Source organism: Lutjanus erythropterus, chromosome 7 (assembly GCF_056507025.1).
Source record: "Lutjanus erythropterus isolate fLutEry1 chromosome 7, fLutEry1.hap2, whole genome shotgun sequence".
Taxonomy (NCBI): Eukaryota; Metazoa; Chordata; class Actinopteri; order Lutjaniformes; family Lutjanidae; genus Lutjanus; species Lutjanus erythropterus.
Window position 1 is genome coordinate 24,232,896 of NC_139323.1, and position 16,377 is coordinate 24,249,272.

The following is a 16,377-nucleotide window of genomic DNA, read 5'->3' on the forward strand; positions in this document are numbered from 1 at the left end:
AGAAAGAGGGAGAGGAGGGACCGAGGCAGTGCAAAGGTTCAGATATGCACCTCGGCTGTTTGGGCTCGAGTGCTGCAGTGAAACAGACGGAGAACAAACGTGAACACAGGCAGACATTCACAGACGCACACTGTGACTTTTTCTGCATGACTGGAGGTACATATCGTGAGCTGCAGCGGGGGCAGAGGGCAGATGGTGCCTTTGAGGTGGGAGGTTGAAATGTAGAAAGGTAGACGAGGTGTGTGTGTGTGTGTGTGTGTGTGTGTGTGTGTGTGTGTGTGTGTGTGTGTGTGTGTGTGTGTGTGTGTGTGTGTGTGTGTGTGTGTGATGGTGTTGGCTCTGGCAGAGCAGTTTGGAGCACAGCAGCATTTGACAGTGATATAATATAGTGGAAGAAAATAAGTCCTGCTACTTTGACAATTACATTTGTATTTTTGCATTTTTATCATCTGGATTACAAAAAGCACCGGGACTCATATTAAAACTCTTATGATCCATGTTTTTTTTTTCATTTATTCAGTCTAGATTGTGTGTTAAAGAAGTGTTACTCATATTACAATGTTTATCTTGTACATAGAGTCTTTAATAACATGTAAACATGGACATATTTTCACACTTTCACACACACTCTTTTCCAGAAATGACAGCTTTTGTAGTGTTAACATATGATACCGTATGTCTCAGGTCCCTCCATCCATCTAAGGACTCGCAGATCAAGTTGTCTCATATTGGGATTCAATGGTTTTTAAGCCTGAATGTGAGTCTGAAAGACTGATTCATAAAAAGGGCTTTTATGCAGGATGAAGGATACGTGGGATAATGTCTCCATCTAGTGTTCACCTTTCTGTTTTGTAGCACCACAGCTTTCACACAGCTTTCATAGATAGATAGATAGATAGATAGATAGATAGATAGATAGATAGATAGATAGATAGATAGATAGATAGATAGATAGATGTTTGATTTTGAATTAATCCAAAAGTATTCAGATTAGGTTATATGTTCTGTCATCCTATGGATAACATTACTAATTACAAAAACTGCCACGTGATTTGTGCGCAGGGCATCCCAGGCCTTTGTTTTATTTCATCCCTCTCTTTCTGAGTTGGTTTTCCCCAGCCTATCTTTACTAACTGTCAAATAAGGGTGAAAATGTCAAAAAGTATTCACAAGGAGAAATCTGTAACATATTTACTGAAATAAATCATAAAATGACCACAATATGTCATCAGAGATCAAGGAAACATGTTAAAGTCCTCATCATGTCAATTAGAGTTCAGATTAATGTGGAATCTTCCTAAACGAGTAAGTGTCTGTGTATGAGTCATTAGAAATCATCTGCCAGAGTTTAGTAAGAAGCCCAGTCTCATTTTTGGCTATAGACAGGAGATATTTTGCATTGTCTGGGTATTTCCTGACAATGTACCCTCCATAAACCAGAGACTGACACAGCATAATGTTCTCCCACCCTGCTGACACTGCTCCGCCTACGTCCAAAGGACTGAGGTTCTCCAGCATCATGTACATTATTAATATTGCTATTTCAAACACATCCATTCATGACTGTAGAAAAGTCTAGGATGTCTGACACCATGTGAAGCCTGCTGTCAACGTGTGACAATGATCTTCTGGTCATTTAAGTCCCCATGTGTTATTCCTGTGAAAGATAACAGAACGACACTTAATAAATGTACAGTATGGAAGAGGTAATTGCACCATCCTTGTATTTGGTGAGGGCAAGCCGAATTCCTGGTCAATTCACCTTTAAGATTTATCTATATACGTCTGTGGTCCAGTGTGTGTGATTTAGGATTTCATTAGCAGTAAATGGCAGAAAGTGCTTATAATATTCATAAGTATGATTCAGGTAATTTATAATGACCTACAAATGAGAATCATGATGTTTTTGTAACCTTCAAATGAGACTTTTTCAACCACCATGTCTCTACAGTAGCCCAGAACAGATAAACCAAACACTGGCTCTAAAGAGGCTTTTCCATCGGCACTTTTTGCACTCAGAGCTGCACCGAGCTGAACTTCTCTGGAGTGGGGTCAATTGTGCCTGACTTGCCACCAAGAGGATTGCGCTGACATCAGACGGGCTTTGTCATAATTCAGAGACCCTTCATGATAAGTTTAAATAGCCTCTGCTGCTATGCCAGACACAATATTACTTCATCATTTTTTAACAGTGTTTGAACAAACAAAGAGAAGACAAGGGATAATTTGATTGTGGTCAAAAAAAAAAGGTTAAAAGGTTACAGAGTTTAAACTCTAGCATTGTGTGTGACAGTTGGAATCAAAACATGCCTATCCAGCATGTCCTCCACACCTTTTTGAGTCTCTGTATGAAAGCCACGCCACTTCCTGCTGCACATGGGATTTGAACTGTTCAGTGATTGCTTTGACCACGTCCTTCAGGAGATCTCCACCCATCACTGACAGGTAGACCTCCAGGACAGGAATGTTGAATGAGCTCCAGAGTGCATCATCTTGTTGTGAGACATGAAGGTTTGGAGACAACAGCTGAAATAATCCAAATGTTTTTGACTTTTTTCTTTTTTTCACGTGTTATATACAGTATAGTATGTGGCTCTGGCCAGATATATCCAGCAGGTATGGACAGTGTACGAGTCCAGTATGGAAGTCCACTATTAACTTTCCCTTTACCTCTTCACCAACTCCAACAAAATAATTGGGTCTTTAGTTGCTAATTTTATCAGCGTGCCATTTGGTGTCCAGCAGATGGTGTAGAGTTGGTTCAGTTGAGCTTTCTTTGCTGGAAACATCTGGTTGTTGAAGCAATCAGGATTGATGAGAGTGGTGAGAGCAAACCAAATCAGTGAAATTTCAGGCCATAAAACCTAAATAATGAACTGACAGACACTAAAATGCTACTATTAGCAGAGCAGCTGCTTGTCGAGGACAGGAGAGACCTCCTGCATCAGCATCTGCTCCAAGATATCACTGCAGCCTTTAAACTTACTTTTTGCAATGTCTTATCCAAGTTGGCCACCAGCTTGCCAGCATGATAAAGATTGTGTGTTGTGACTTGAGATACTGCGATAGTTTGTCCAGGGAGATGGATCACCAACCTCATACAGCAGGTCTGAGCACCATGTCCACTGTCTAATAAGGTAAAATGCACACAAAAACATGAATATTTTTAGTTCAGCGTAATGTCATATGTGTATATAGTCAGCTTTAAAACTTGAAAATATCATAGGTGATTAATGCAATAATTTACAAAAACCTGACCTGTGTTTCTTCTTATATCATTCACACTCAGAGTTGGGCAGTATTTCAATTAAATATATTTAAGACATACTTTAACAAAGGTGGCAAGTAACTAGGTATAAATATTTGGGACAAGAACACAAACAAAATCTTTGGTGTATCCATCAGTTCATATTGTGCAACATGACAAAAACAATATAACAACCCATAAAACATGAAAGACATAACAAGACAAAAAGTAGTCACCAAGACGTAACCAGACGTAACAAGATGAACATAAGAGACGTACGCAGCCAAAAACAACATAAAAGACAAGACAAGACAAGACAAAACAAAATGAATGATACTAATTTAACAGAAGAAAAGAGCACTGAACTGGCAAATATACTAAATAGACTAAAAAAAAAAAAAAAATACAAAAATACAATTTCAAATTAGACAATGCAGTTGTGATCAGAGGGAGTGAACCACTTTAAACAGATGGGTTTTGAGTTTGGATTTGAAATGTGGTAGTCAGTCTGTGTTATGGATCAGGTGGGAGTGAGTTCCAGAGCCGGGGAGCAGAGCGGCTGAATGCTCTGCTCCGCATGGTAACAAGACGGGCAGGGGGGACAGTGAGATGGATGGAGGAAGAGGATCTGAGGGTGTGGGGCGGGTGTAGCAATGTGGAGGAGGTCAGAGAGATATGGAGGGGCTTGGTTATGTGGTCGCTACTCGGTGTTTGCTCCTTGTTTCGCTCCTAGCTAACAAAAAGGGTCTTTGCTGCGAGGCTAATGAACTAATGAGACGCAGGTGAGCAGACTGGGAGAAGTGATGATCCAAACTGCAGATAGGTGTGCACGAGGAACAGAGCCTGGAGGACAAAGCTGAATTTAGTCCAGACAAAACAGCAAAACATTTATTTACACGTGGCATGGCTGTGATACTCGACAGCCTTTTGCAGTGCTTCCAGGGCTCACTAGTCATTAATATTCTCAGCAAGACTCTGAGAGCTGTCATAAACCACTTATTACTAACTGTGTGTCCATGTATACATGCTGTACCAAGATCTTCTCTGATATCAGATTTGTGTTGTAATAAATAACATATCCAAGTAAGAACAACTGAGGCTCATCCACTTTATTCATGACAACAAAGACTGACCAAGTTTTCCACATCACCCTTTTAAAATGATCAAGTTCTGTACTTGAGACTGTTGTTGAGACTCGACAAAAGAGACGTAGGTTTAAAAAGAAATCTGGTAAATGTGGAAGTAATGATTCAACTTCTTTACTCAAGTAAAAGTGAAAAAGTACAGGCTCTGAAATGTATTCAGAGTATAAAAGTAAATAGCTGTATTTTATATCATTGTTCATCTTGTTACATCTTATGTATTGGTTTTGGTCCTGTTACATCTTTTTCATCTCATGTCTTTTTTGTTTTGTTACATCTTTTTCATCTTGTTTCATTGTTTTTAGACTTGTTTTATCTTTACATTGTTTTTCATCTTGTTATGATGTTTACATCTTGTTGTGTTGCTTTTTGTCTTTTTTGTCTTGTGATGTCTTTTCTGTTCTGTTTATTAGACTTGTTACATCTTTACATTGTTTTTCATCTTGTTACGTTGTTTTCATCCTGTTACCTTGTTTTTTATTGTCTTGTTAAGTCTTTTCAGTTTTATTACATCTTTTGCTTTGTTTTTCATCTTGTTACATCTTTTTTTATTTCATGTCTTTTTTATCTTGTTATACCTTTTACATTGTTTTCATCTTGTTACATCTTGTCATGTTGTTTTTGTCTTATTACATTGTTTCATCTTTTTCATCTTATTGCTTGTCTTTAGTCTTGTTACATCTTTTCAGTCTTGTACATACAACATTTAAAAAAATCACCTACCAGAACATGAGGGGCCCCATACATTCATTATCTGGCATATTATGTTAATTCAGTAGTAGATGGACTGTATATGTGGGTGCAGAGATGAGTAAGAATAACGCAAAGGCACTTTGGCAGCTATAAAGGTCTTGCTCAATTTCTAATTTCAGCATAATTAGGTATATTAGTGTCTAACTATAGATATTTATGGTTTAATTTGGCATTATGTGTGGTTTCTTATTACAGCATTATTTAGGTGTGTGGTGTCTAATATGGCATCAGTGTCCATCAGGCTCAGGTATTATGATTGTGGGTCCTTTTTTTATCTGTTATATGAGGCAATGTAGCCTCTGTTTGAAGTAGGAGCTTATGAAGACCACATGAGGGCAGTATTACAGCAAATTTTATCCAGAGCTGAAAGGACAGAGGAATGTACAGTACTAGAACACCTCGTCTGACACATTTTCAAAGCATGTTGCTAAACATAATGCTTGAATACTGCATAGAGTTAATGGTCTTGGTAAATCCAAATGTAAGAAGTGAATTTGCACACCCTGTATACTGAGGTTTGCTGCATGGCTTCAGCCAGACTGATTTGGATTTGTGTTGGGAATATAACAACTGCAATCCTAGATAACAGTCTGTTATCTGAATCTGTTGGGACACTTGGAACACACTCGTGAATGTGAGTGACATTTGCTAACTGTGGTGAGGCAAACAACTTGTTTTATAATGCAGGTCAAAGACTAAATACCTGCTCTCTGAGTTCAACAAGCTGTACACAAGAGAACAGAGCTTCTTGGCAAGAATTAGATGAACTATGACAGATTGTCAAGGGGATAAGTGGAAAATCACGTAAAAATAAAAAATTAATATATGAGATATTTACCTTGACCCCTTTCAAAGGTTTGACTGTAAATCTCATAAGCATTTTTAGTTTGTAATGTTGCTCTATTTCTAGCATATAAAAGTCCAGTGTGTAAGACTTACAGAGATCTATTGGTAGAATATAGAAAAAATTTAATAAATATTCTTGCTCAATATAAGACTTAAAGGGGGTCAACAGTCGGGACTCCATTGTCCAATTTTTTGATTTATAATGCACCACACATTTTCAGCAACAGACAGGTCTGGACACCAGGCAGTCCAGTCTGTCAAACTCTTTTACTATGAAGCCACACTACTGTAGCACATCTAGAATGTGTCTTGGTATTTACTTGCTTGTCTTGCAAAACCTGGTCAGTTTGGCGACAGGCAATACAGTGCAAAGCTGATTTCCAGCAGCTCTGACTGGGACAATAAAGGCAGGTTCAGGCAGAGACAAGAGGCAGTGGTTGAGGAGGGAGTTTGCAGCTAATTGTACTCAAGTAGTATTAAAGTATGGAAACATCCACGCTACTGATAAGCCTGCAAGTATTGTCTTTTTGTGAAGTTATTTATTTCTGTGTTTTTGTTTAAATAAATTAACAAAATGTTCGGTCTCCTTGCTGATTTGTTTTCATGCTTTTGCTGGCTTTGTGTTTCAAAAATATTTTTTTATTAATTGAATTAATACCATAAATACACGATGACTGGTCGACTAAAGGCGTGAACTGATGACTTCCGGTCAACTAGGAAAATGCCCAGTCTTTAGTCAGCCTTACTCTCTACAGTAGCCCAGAACAAACAGGTCAAACATGGGCTCTAGAGAGGACCTTTCACATTTTTCATGGGTACTGTAATTTCTCCTACACGCTTGAAAGGGGAGGGTGAAACGAGGCGTTTGCAATCTGCAAGCTCACCAGTAGACGCCAGTAAATTTAACAAACTCATCCTTTAAGCCTATTTCCATCTGGAAGAAATAGACTAGGGTTTAAGAAACTACTAATGCAGTTGCACTACAAATGTTTCTTGCTACCATACTCATAAAAGAATAAATATGGAAAAAAATGGAACAGATGAGGTTTTCTTTTGTTTATTGAGATCATCAGAACAGTATAAAAAAGTGTTAAATGGACAGAGTTAGACCTTTGAATCTGACATTTGAGGTAGTTTCCCAACAAAACAAAATGTCATGTTGCGCAAGTCCTTTATGGCAATCCATATAGTGAGACAGCAATGCAATTAAGCAATAAATTCCTTTTTGCATGGCAAACCAACTTAAATTTGCTTCTCAAAGAGTGAGATCTGTTACAGAGGACACACTGTGACCTGTTGCACTGTTCGAAGTCTCAGGTCCTCTTCTACCTCATAACTCACTACCATTACAAATAGTACAAAGAGCATAAAACAGTACAAAGGGCAATTTTTGTATTGTTCGTTATTTTCTGAGAAAAAAAGCAAAGACGCTATGAGAGAGTAAACAAGTAGCATGTAGTCACAGACATACTGATCATTTCTGAAATCACTCTCACATTCACTCATTCCCTACTCCCATTATACACTGCTTGATTAAATAGTCACCACTAAACTGAGATTTCATACACCTGACACTGCAGACACTGTCTGCAACAAAATTAATTTCTGTAAGTCTAATGCATGAATGGAGACAATTAAGGTTGACATGCTTTTAGTAAAACATCTCTGGCTTTGAGACAAAAAAAAAAAACCCAATGTCCAGCCAAGTGACCCGTAAACAACCAACCACACAGAGGAGCACAAATCCACTCAAGTGTATGAACCATTAATGCCTGTAACATTACTTATCAAACCTCATCTTAGACGGTTCTTTCTTTGTTAGTTTGATGACTGTTTTTGCTTTTTTAGTACAGTACATATAATTGTTCCTTGAGTATCAATGCTTCTAAATGTTTTTTTGCTATACTATCCTTCTCCAAATCAGACACACTGCAGTATTCCTACTTCAAATGTCTGAATCTCCTGAGTAAATTGTGTATTATTTTAACTGAAATTACAGTTTTTCTTATTTGCTTTTTATTCTTGAATGATAATTCTATAACCATTAAGATCAAATCTCCAAACAATTAGTTTGTTTTTCACAACAGATTTAAATTTCAATCTGTCAAACATACATGTATATTGCATAAATATCTAAGTGACAGAACAAAATGTTTACTGTATATGAAAGATCAAAGGTGAATTCCCTGTTCACAGTACATGGAAAACATTGCTACACAAATAAATTTACTGTGCATACCACAAATAGACAGTCGATATTTTTCAGCACTGGCCACATGGCCCCCAAGCCCCTGACTTTGGTGGCCTCAGTAAACTTTTGGTGGGCCAATTGAAAGTTATGTAAAACAATACAAAAAAGCAATTTGAAACAACACCGCCTTCAGTAATTGTGACACATGTGTTGTCCACTTTTCCAGTGAAATGTGATGTAGTGTTTCCTGAAGGCATTCAGAGATTTGTGGCAGTGGGTCATTTTGTGTTGTATTTAAAAGAGTAGTATTATTATCCATCTTCTCTGTTCTGATTGAATAAAAACAGTTAACTTTTTAAAATCAGATTCTACATACGGTGGCGTATTCTTTATATTATGACAATTTTCCTAAAATTAGATTCAAAACATAGCAATAAAGTAGCAATATATTGCCTTGTTTACAGCATTACAATATATTGAATCATAACCCCTGTATTGTGATACATATCTTATTGTCAGATTATTGCAAATACACAGCTTAAAATGTTTGGGGAACGGAAATGGTGTATTGGCAAAGGCACATAAATGGAATATCTGTTGGCATTGGCCAATTTACTGACACAATACCTTACATCATTAAGCATGAATGAAACATTCTGAGTGCCTTCCTATCTTTTGAAGACATGAAACAGCTGTGACAATTGCAACTGCAGTTTCAAGAATGTTTGGACTGTTTCAACAAGTGTGCCACAGAGACTGTGTGGAAACACACATATTCCTCATATACTTTTCATTTCCGATCACTGAATTGAGCAGCCGCTTGAAACCACACCTTCTCCACATGCTCCTTTCCAAGCTCCCACAGTTGGCGGAGAATGTGGATGCCCCTCCTGCTTGAAATCAACAGATACTCTGCATTCTCTGGATGCAGGGTCGTGGTGTAGCGAGCCAAGACCAACGACTGGCAGAAGCGGGACAGCACCAGCACATAGAGACAATCTCTCTCTGCCTTGTTGAGGGGAAGGACACTTTCCCAGCCTGCGAGGATAGGTCCACCCACCTCTATGGGTTCAGGGTGCTCAGTCATCATGTACATTATATTGATGGCCAGCTCGTGGATGTAGTAGCCGCTGTTCATGTCCCCAAAGTCAAGGATGCCAGAAATCCTGTAGCCGCCATTCTCATCAGGTTGCACAAGAATATTGAGGTCATTGAAGTCACCGTGGTTAATGCCTTAGAAAAAAAAAGACAGAATATATTCTTGTTTATCGGAAACAAAATACACGATTACTCATGTATTTAGTGACTTATTCAGTACATGCTGCCCCAGCTGTGTCAAGAGAGGTGAGTGGACAAGTGTTTGTGCTGATTTGCCCCCTAGTCCAAGTGTTTAGATGTACATGACTGTAATCTAAGTCAATAAAGATGATCCAGAAGACAATCTAATGTGTAAATGTCGTACTCACACTTGCGGAAACTGGAGCGTTTAAGGACTACAGATGTCTTGTACTGTTGAAGGACAGACTTCACAACCTCCTGAAGAGGATCTCCATCTAATACACCGATGTATTCTTCCAGGAGGTGAAGATGTGACAGACTCCATACGAACTCTCTCTCCAATGTACTGAGATGAGGGTGCACAAACTGAAAACCAAAAAAAAAAAAAAGGCATTTTCATGAAACACTCTTCAAGTTTTGTCTTTAGACAAAAATTTTCACATTGTGCATTGTTTTGTTGTCACAGTATTTTTCACATGGGTGCTACTATTATACCTGTTGCAGGATTTTGTCCATTCTGGCTGCTGTCTTGCCAGTTTCATACAGTAACTGTGGGGTTAAAGGAACCTTGGAAATCGTTGTCCCAGGCAAATAAGTCAACAGCCGCACCAGGTACTTCTGACAGCCATAGCCACAATCTATCAAAGATAAAGACAGGATTAGTATTGCAGCCAGTTACCTCACTCTTAGCCCTCATAAAGCACGACTTGTATGTTGTGCCCTTTGCTCAAGGGCACACTTATCGTTAGTGGAGAGTGTGAGTCTTAATATTACAGAGGACGTGAACCTGCCAGGGTCTGCTATATTGCATAGGATTGAGGATATAAATGTAATTTTTTTTTTTTTTTTGCCTTGAGGTGGGATGTAGTAGTTTTACGTTTTCCACTGGTCAAGTTTCCAGTGTGGCTCATCACTTATCTTTATGAGCTCTCTGAAACAGCACTGAGCCCAGGGCCAGTTTCAACTATTCAGCATGTTCACATACACAGAGATAATGCTTATGAGGGCCCCAGCACCCCTTGGGTACAAGGGTGTATCAGTCATGGTGTAAATTTCCATGTATTGTGGTTGTCGGCGATGGGCGGGGCAAAATGACTAAGCCATGTCCCTTAAACAGCAGCACCAAATGCATTTTTCACCAACGTGCACGGAAACTGGTACAAATATGTATCCCACACAGACACACAAAAAAGCCTCTTGGACCCATAGGCCAAACCCAACAAGAAGTTGGCCATTTTGAATTTCATGGCCATTTTTGGCGTTTTCCACTTGTTGTATTTTAACAAACTCCTCCTACAGAACTGATCGGATTGACTTCAAAATTGGTTTGTGTGAGCTTGACTACTTTGTGATCAAAAGTTATTAAAAGATTTCGCTATCATTGAAGGGTGCGCCTGCTGCAGAGCGTCAAATTTTGACATCTCGCCATGAAACACGAAATTGCTATCACTTTAGCATAACTGGTTACTTGTCCTTGAACACACAGCTGTTCTCCCTTTGGAACAACAACTTCTGATAACACAATCACATCCTGGCTGTCCCAATAAGCACTTCAGGTCCATCCTGACCCAACCGCCTTCATCTCCTAACCCTATAAGACAGATTTACATTCTTGACTCATTATCAGTTCCTTTTACACTTTCTGTGTGACTGTGTACTGATCCTTTGCAAAGCTCTATTAAAACACCACAAAGACAATCTTGGTCTTAGTGCCTGTCTTCATTTTCAGATTTTCCACCACAACCCTGAACACATCTACATGATAATGAAGAGTCATAGGGCCACCTGGTGGAAACAGAAAGTAACATAAAATTCCTCCTACAATGTCAAAGGCTACAAAAATTAACAGTGTCTTTAATCGTGATGAATCATTTTACCTATAATGCAGCCAGCTACCAGAGGGCAATAACTGTTCACCTTCCTGGAGCTTTCTAATCAGTCATTTTAATTACTCTTTGGCTTTGATATGGCAAACAAATTGTGCCCTCGTGTGTGTGTAATATAGCACGCACAGAGGAATTTATTGCTTCAACTGACTACATTTACCATCAACACTGATTGGCTGATATTTAGAGGGAACATAATAATGCCCATACCAAAACAAAGAAAAGTCATGCATACTTGTTGTCGTTCTTCCATGAACAGTGAGGCATTAGCTGGTGCCAACTATCTCAAAATGTCAGATAAAGGCCCAATCAATTGGTTGAAACTTGATCGGAATCAGTCTATCCTTCTAGGACAACTACATAAAAAGTGGTGATTCTCTCTTTACATTAGAACATGGTGGTTTATTTTGGTATTTTGCACTGGTTTTAACCATCAGTGGGGTGGCTCTAACATTTACTGAGCTGAGCTGTGTTTTGCTGCTGTGTTGTAAGTTCTTGTCACCTGTGTTGAATGTCATTAAAGTCTTGATATTGCTTAGAGCTACTTCTTGTCTTGTTTTAATTTTCCAGATCTGCCAGTTCAGTCAGTTTGCAGAAAATCGAATCACTTTGCACAGGACCAAACTGAAAGAGCAAAACCAAAAACCAATGTAACCCTCACTTGCTCTACACAAATATTGTATACTTAACTGGTTTCACTGCTTGAGGTAAAACCTCCTCCACTCAAGCCTTCAGTTATGTTATTATTTCCGCCGGAGCACAAGCCTGGAGGGGATCATGTGTTTGGCCACGTAAGTGTGCATGTCTGTACCAGTGTGTGAAACACACCATCTCCATAGGCTGTAACTCAGTTTTAAAGCTAGGGTGACTTAAGGCGCCCATTGGTACCAACATGGCAAACTCGCATTTGACCTCTTCCCTCAACATATCTAAATGAACAACAATTTTCTGAAAATGGTGCATAATGTCGACATGTGTCTTTTCAACCAAATTAGAGGACATTCCTCCAGCACTGGTGACTGGTCTCCTACCTGCTTCCTCCAGGCTCATGAGCTGTCCTGAGGTGGTGGGCAGAGCAGTTTGGGCAGGAAGTCCATTCTGGTGCAAGAAGGACATGACACACGTCTGCACCTCGATCAGGTTGAAGTTCTTACTGTCCTCCGAGTTCATTATCTTCAGGACATACTCGTCACCCTCGGCTGACGACACATGGAAGTTCTGGTCATCGTAGCTCGGCAGTGGGCGAATTTCTGATGGCGTCAGCCCAAAGACCCTCTTCACCATCTCAGCCGCTTGAAGCTGGCCAAATTTGGGCTGCTTCATTGACATTACTGCTGGATGAAAACACCATATCAAAATAAAAGGATTTTGCTAGCAGACATTTACAAAACAAAAGCATCATTGTGACACATACATACTAAACTACTTTTAAAGTGTGCCTTAGAATTTCTATTAATTTTACATGCATTTTTTTCTTTTCTTTTTTGGATCAACCAATCACATTAAAATAAAACTAGCAATGGGTCAAGCACACCTCCTCACTAAGATGAAAGTTTATGTCCTTTCCTAGGTCAAAGTTCTCTTAAGAGTTTTACAGGAGCAAGCTAGGACTCCTTGCTAGAGGCTCAATGAGGGGATTCTCAGAATGCTTGAGAATACAACCCCATATTTCTTATATCTTATATTCTAAACAATTAATCACTAAATCTGAAAAATGAAATTTGAGTGCAGCCCAGCATCCAGTTTCTGTTCTGAACCACTGGGGATGTTTTTAACATGCAGTGGTGATTATTTCTGCATTATTTGTACTGTTCTCTTGCAAAGTGTTGGGAGTTCTTACCATCAGGTGTGCATAAACTACAGATTATAAACTTATTTTTAAAATGCAAAAATGTAAAATTACAGTGTTTTTAGTCAGTATTTGCTATGGAAGCAGACAGTTATAGGAACATCAGTACTTTGCTCATTTATGAATACAGTGACAATAAACCACCTACAGCCTTTTTCTTCACAAACTAACAGCTGTGAAACTGGTGAGAGGTTGTCCAAGACACACGAGAGGTGGTTTAATGTCAATATATTCATAAATTAACAATCTGCGTTTTCTACAACCTTGAACGTGCTTTTTTAAGTCATTTTTTAGGTGGAAATCACAGCGAGTTATAACACGCGCAAACAAGACAAAGGGTCGCCACAAACAACACAGACATTGGCCACCACACTAAGGATGATTTGAGAAATCAAGAGACAGTGTTAAAAACATACGAAGTAACATTAACGTGAGTGAATCGGGAGTTTTTTTTGTCGGCTATCATGAATCGTGCACGTCACTAAGATTGACGTTCTGGAAAGTAACACGCTGCACGAAATAACGGTCCGCTGGGCTGCATGAAATAACGGTCATAACGTCTAATAATGCCCCAAATAACGTTATTGACATATCGGTAGACCTACCTCGGACCGTGTAAAAGCGGAACCAGTGGAATAAATGCGAGATCTGTAGTTGTCGGTCCACTTCTGGAGAGAACAGTAAAGTACCTACGTCCGGGCAGGTTTTCAAAATAAAAGTAAGACCAGTGAAAGCTCAAGACTGCAGGTTTTGAGCCACGTTTTGTTTTTAGTTTATATTTTTTATATATATTCTTTTATATTTTCGTATTTTTACTTTATTCTCTTGTATATGTATGTTTTTTTTCTTTTTTGCTCCCCTTTGTACAAGTTTTATACATGTTTCTACGAAGGTGGAAAAATAATGTAAATCTTGGCAGTAACACAAATACAGATAGTATTACAATGCGATTTAAGGAAAACCTATTTTGTAATTGTCAGCTCTGTTAACACCGTGCACATTTTTATGTCAGCATCAAGAAAAAGATAAATTGTGGTTTCTAATTTCTATGTTAAGATTGAGGTTTTCCAAGAAAACCTCAAGCAGTCAGCAGCAAAACTGGGTCTGGGTCGTCGCTTTGTCTTCCATCACGGCAATGACCTAAAACATACATCGCTCCTGGTGAAGAACTACCTCCAGAAGACCAAAGTGACTGGCCTGCACAAAGCCCTGACTTGAATCCCACTGAAAATCTGTGGGGTGAAATGATGGTCCATGCCAGAAGATCATCAAATCTGGAGGAGCTTGAGAGAGTCACCAAAGAAGAATGGGCTGGGATTCCTCAGGAGACGTGTCTGAGACTTGCTGAAAACTACAACAAATGACTGCAGGCTGTTATCCATCAAAAAGGATACACAATTGACTATTAGCATCAGGGGGGCTAATAATTTCGTCCTCATCTGTACACAGGAAGCTCTTCCCCTCAACTGAGCTCCAGGCAGTCCCTGACAGGAGGTGCAAATTCGTCACCACCTTCATGGGGTATCCAGGGTCAGTTAACCACACCAGGGTCTTAAAGAACAGTGGCATGTTCAAGGATGCTCTCTACTCTCCCCAGGGGTACATCATCGGGGGTGATGGTGGTAACCCCTGCATTAGCCACCCTGGAGCCATCATTACCCCGTAGTGTGAGCCACTGCAGGGGAGGGTACAGAGCAGGCTCAACAACCGTTATGCCAAGGCTTGCTCAATAACTGAGCGGGCCTTTGGTATGTTGAAGACCCTCTGGAGGTCCCTGTTGTTTAGGGCCATTGAGGTGGACCACACTTTTGACCCGGCCGTCATCACTGTCTGTGTTGTCTTACATATTATTTGCTTGACAGCATGGGACATCCTGGAGCCTGCACTGGACCTTGATAACCCCCCTGTGCCTCCACCAGTAAGGGGGAAACAGACTGCCTCTGTTTGGAAGGACGACTCTGCACAACTCTCAGCTCCTCCTCTTTATATTCCAGCCTTGCAGAAGCACAATTACCAATAGCATTTTTTTTTTTTTTTTGCCATGCTGTTTTTGATTTGTATGTGTGCCTGATGTGTGCAAACTTTTATCGTTATAGCATTATGAGTTTTCCTCTCACAGTTTTTTTCTGTATGAATGCTTTTAGTAGAGAAAAATAAAAAGAAAGAAGGAAAGAATAATCAGAACAAAAACAACAGGGGCTCACAGTGAGCAGTGCAGCTTGGACCCATAAATCAGCCAATGCAAAATAAATCCATGCCTAAGGTAAAATAATCTAAAAATAAAAGGCAAAACATATTTATATTAAATGCAAAAGAAATATAGGCAAAGGCAAACAAATATCTATATACTCTACAGGCAAAATAGATATCTTGAAAGGCAACAGTAGAAATCTATAAATTACCATTTGTACCCAGAAGACAGCACAATGCACCTCGAACAGGAACTTCCAGCTCCTATCTGGCAGCTGAATGACACGGCAACAGTGAGCTACAGTCACTTTATGAGGGTTTAAGGCTTTGAAGGGTTTCATAGTGTGGCACCAATCTTTCCCACGCCAGCAGGTGTGGTTTTCAGAGTACTGATGCATGACCTCTGTGATGAAAGGAGGAAATGGCGTGCTGTGGCAATGACTTGACAGGTACAAGAAATGGCATGGCAGGAATTTTAGGAGGTGTATGTGGAGGGTGATGTACAGATCATCTACAACAACAGACGAGACACTGGATCAAAACAATCAAGCACCGGGCTATAAAACCAAAATGATGCGCCGAAGGAAAAAGTTCAGTACAGCTGAGTGGAACTACAGAGATAACAATCTTTACAGTGACAGTATAACATAACAGTTAACACCAACATGTCACCCAGTCCATAACAACACATTCATTTGACCCATTGAAAGGATAAAAAAAGAATAGAAGACTGTTGGAAGGCTTTTAAAAATTATCCACTGGCTATGACCCCATGAGCATATTTAGGTGTGTTCAACAGCGTACTACAAAATGGATTATTTATGATCTTTGGCACAATGGATGCATTCTTTTTTGTGTGTCTGTGTGTGGGTGTGTGCATCTTAACTGAGATGTTTTCCAACATGGGCAGATGTGTGCATCTATCTAAGGGTGTGTCTATGCATTAATGTCAAATGCATTCTTCTTTTTCTTACCAAATCACCCACATAGCGCTG

The 16,377-nt window shown here is 39.4% G+C and overlaps 1 protein-coding gene and 1 pseudogene across 1 annotated transcript; both read right to left on the minus strand.

Moving 5' to 3' along the window:
- Window positions 1–1,281: 1,281 nt before the first annotated feature.
- On the minus strand, window positions 1,282–7,494 carry LOC146324038 (hydroxylysine kinase-like; annotated as a pseudogene).
- Window positions 7,495–8,781: 1,287 nt separating this feature from the next.
- On the minus strand, window positions 8,782–12,851 carry hykk.2 (hydroxylysine kinase, tandem duplicate 2). Its single transcript, XM_084722242.1, has 4 exons — window positions 12,375–12,851; window positions 9,953–10,095; window positions 9,646–9,823; window positions 8,782–9,412 (listed from the first exon to the last, which is right to left on the minus strand). The coding sequence occupies exons 1-4, from the start codon at window positions 12,670–12,672 to the stop codon at window positions 8,970–8,972; spliced, it is 1,062 nt and encodes a 353-aa protein (XP_084578368.1). The 5' UTR covers window positions 12,673–12,851; the 3' UTR covers window positions 8,782–8,969.
- Between the last annotated feature and the right edge of the window lie 3,526 nt (window positions 12,852–16,377).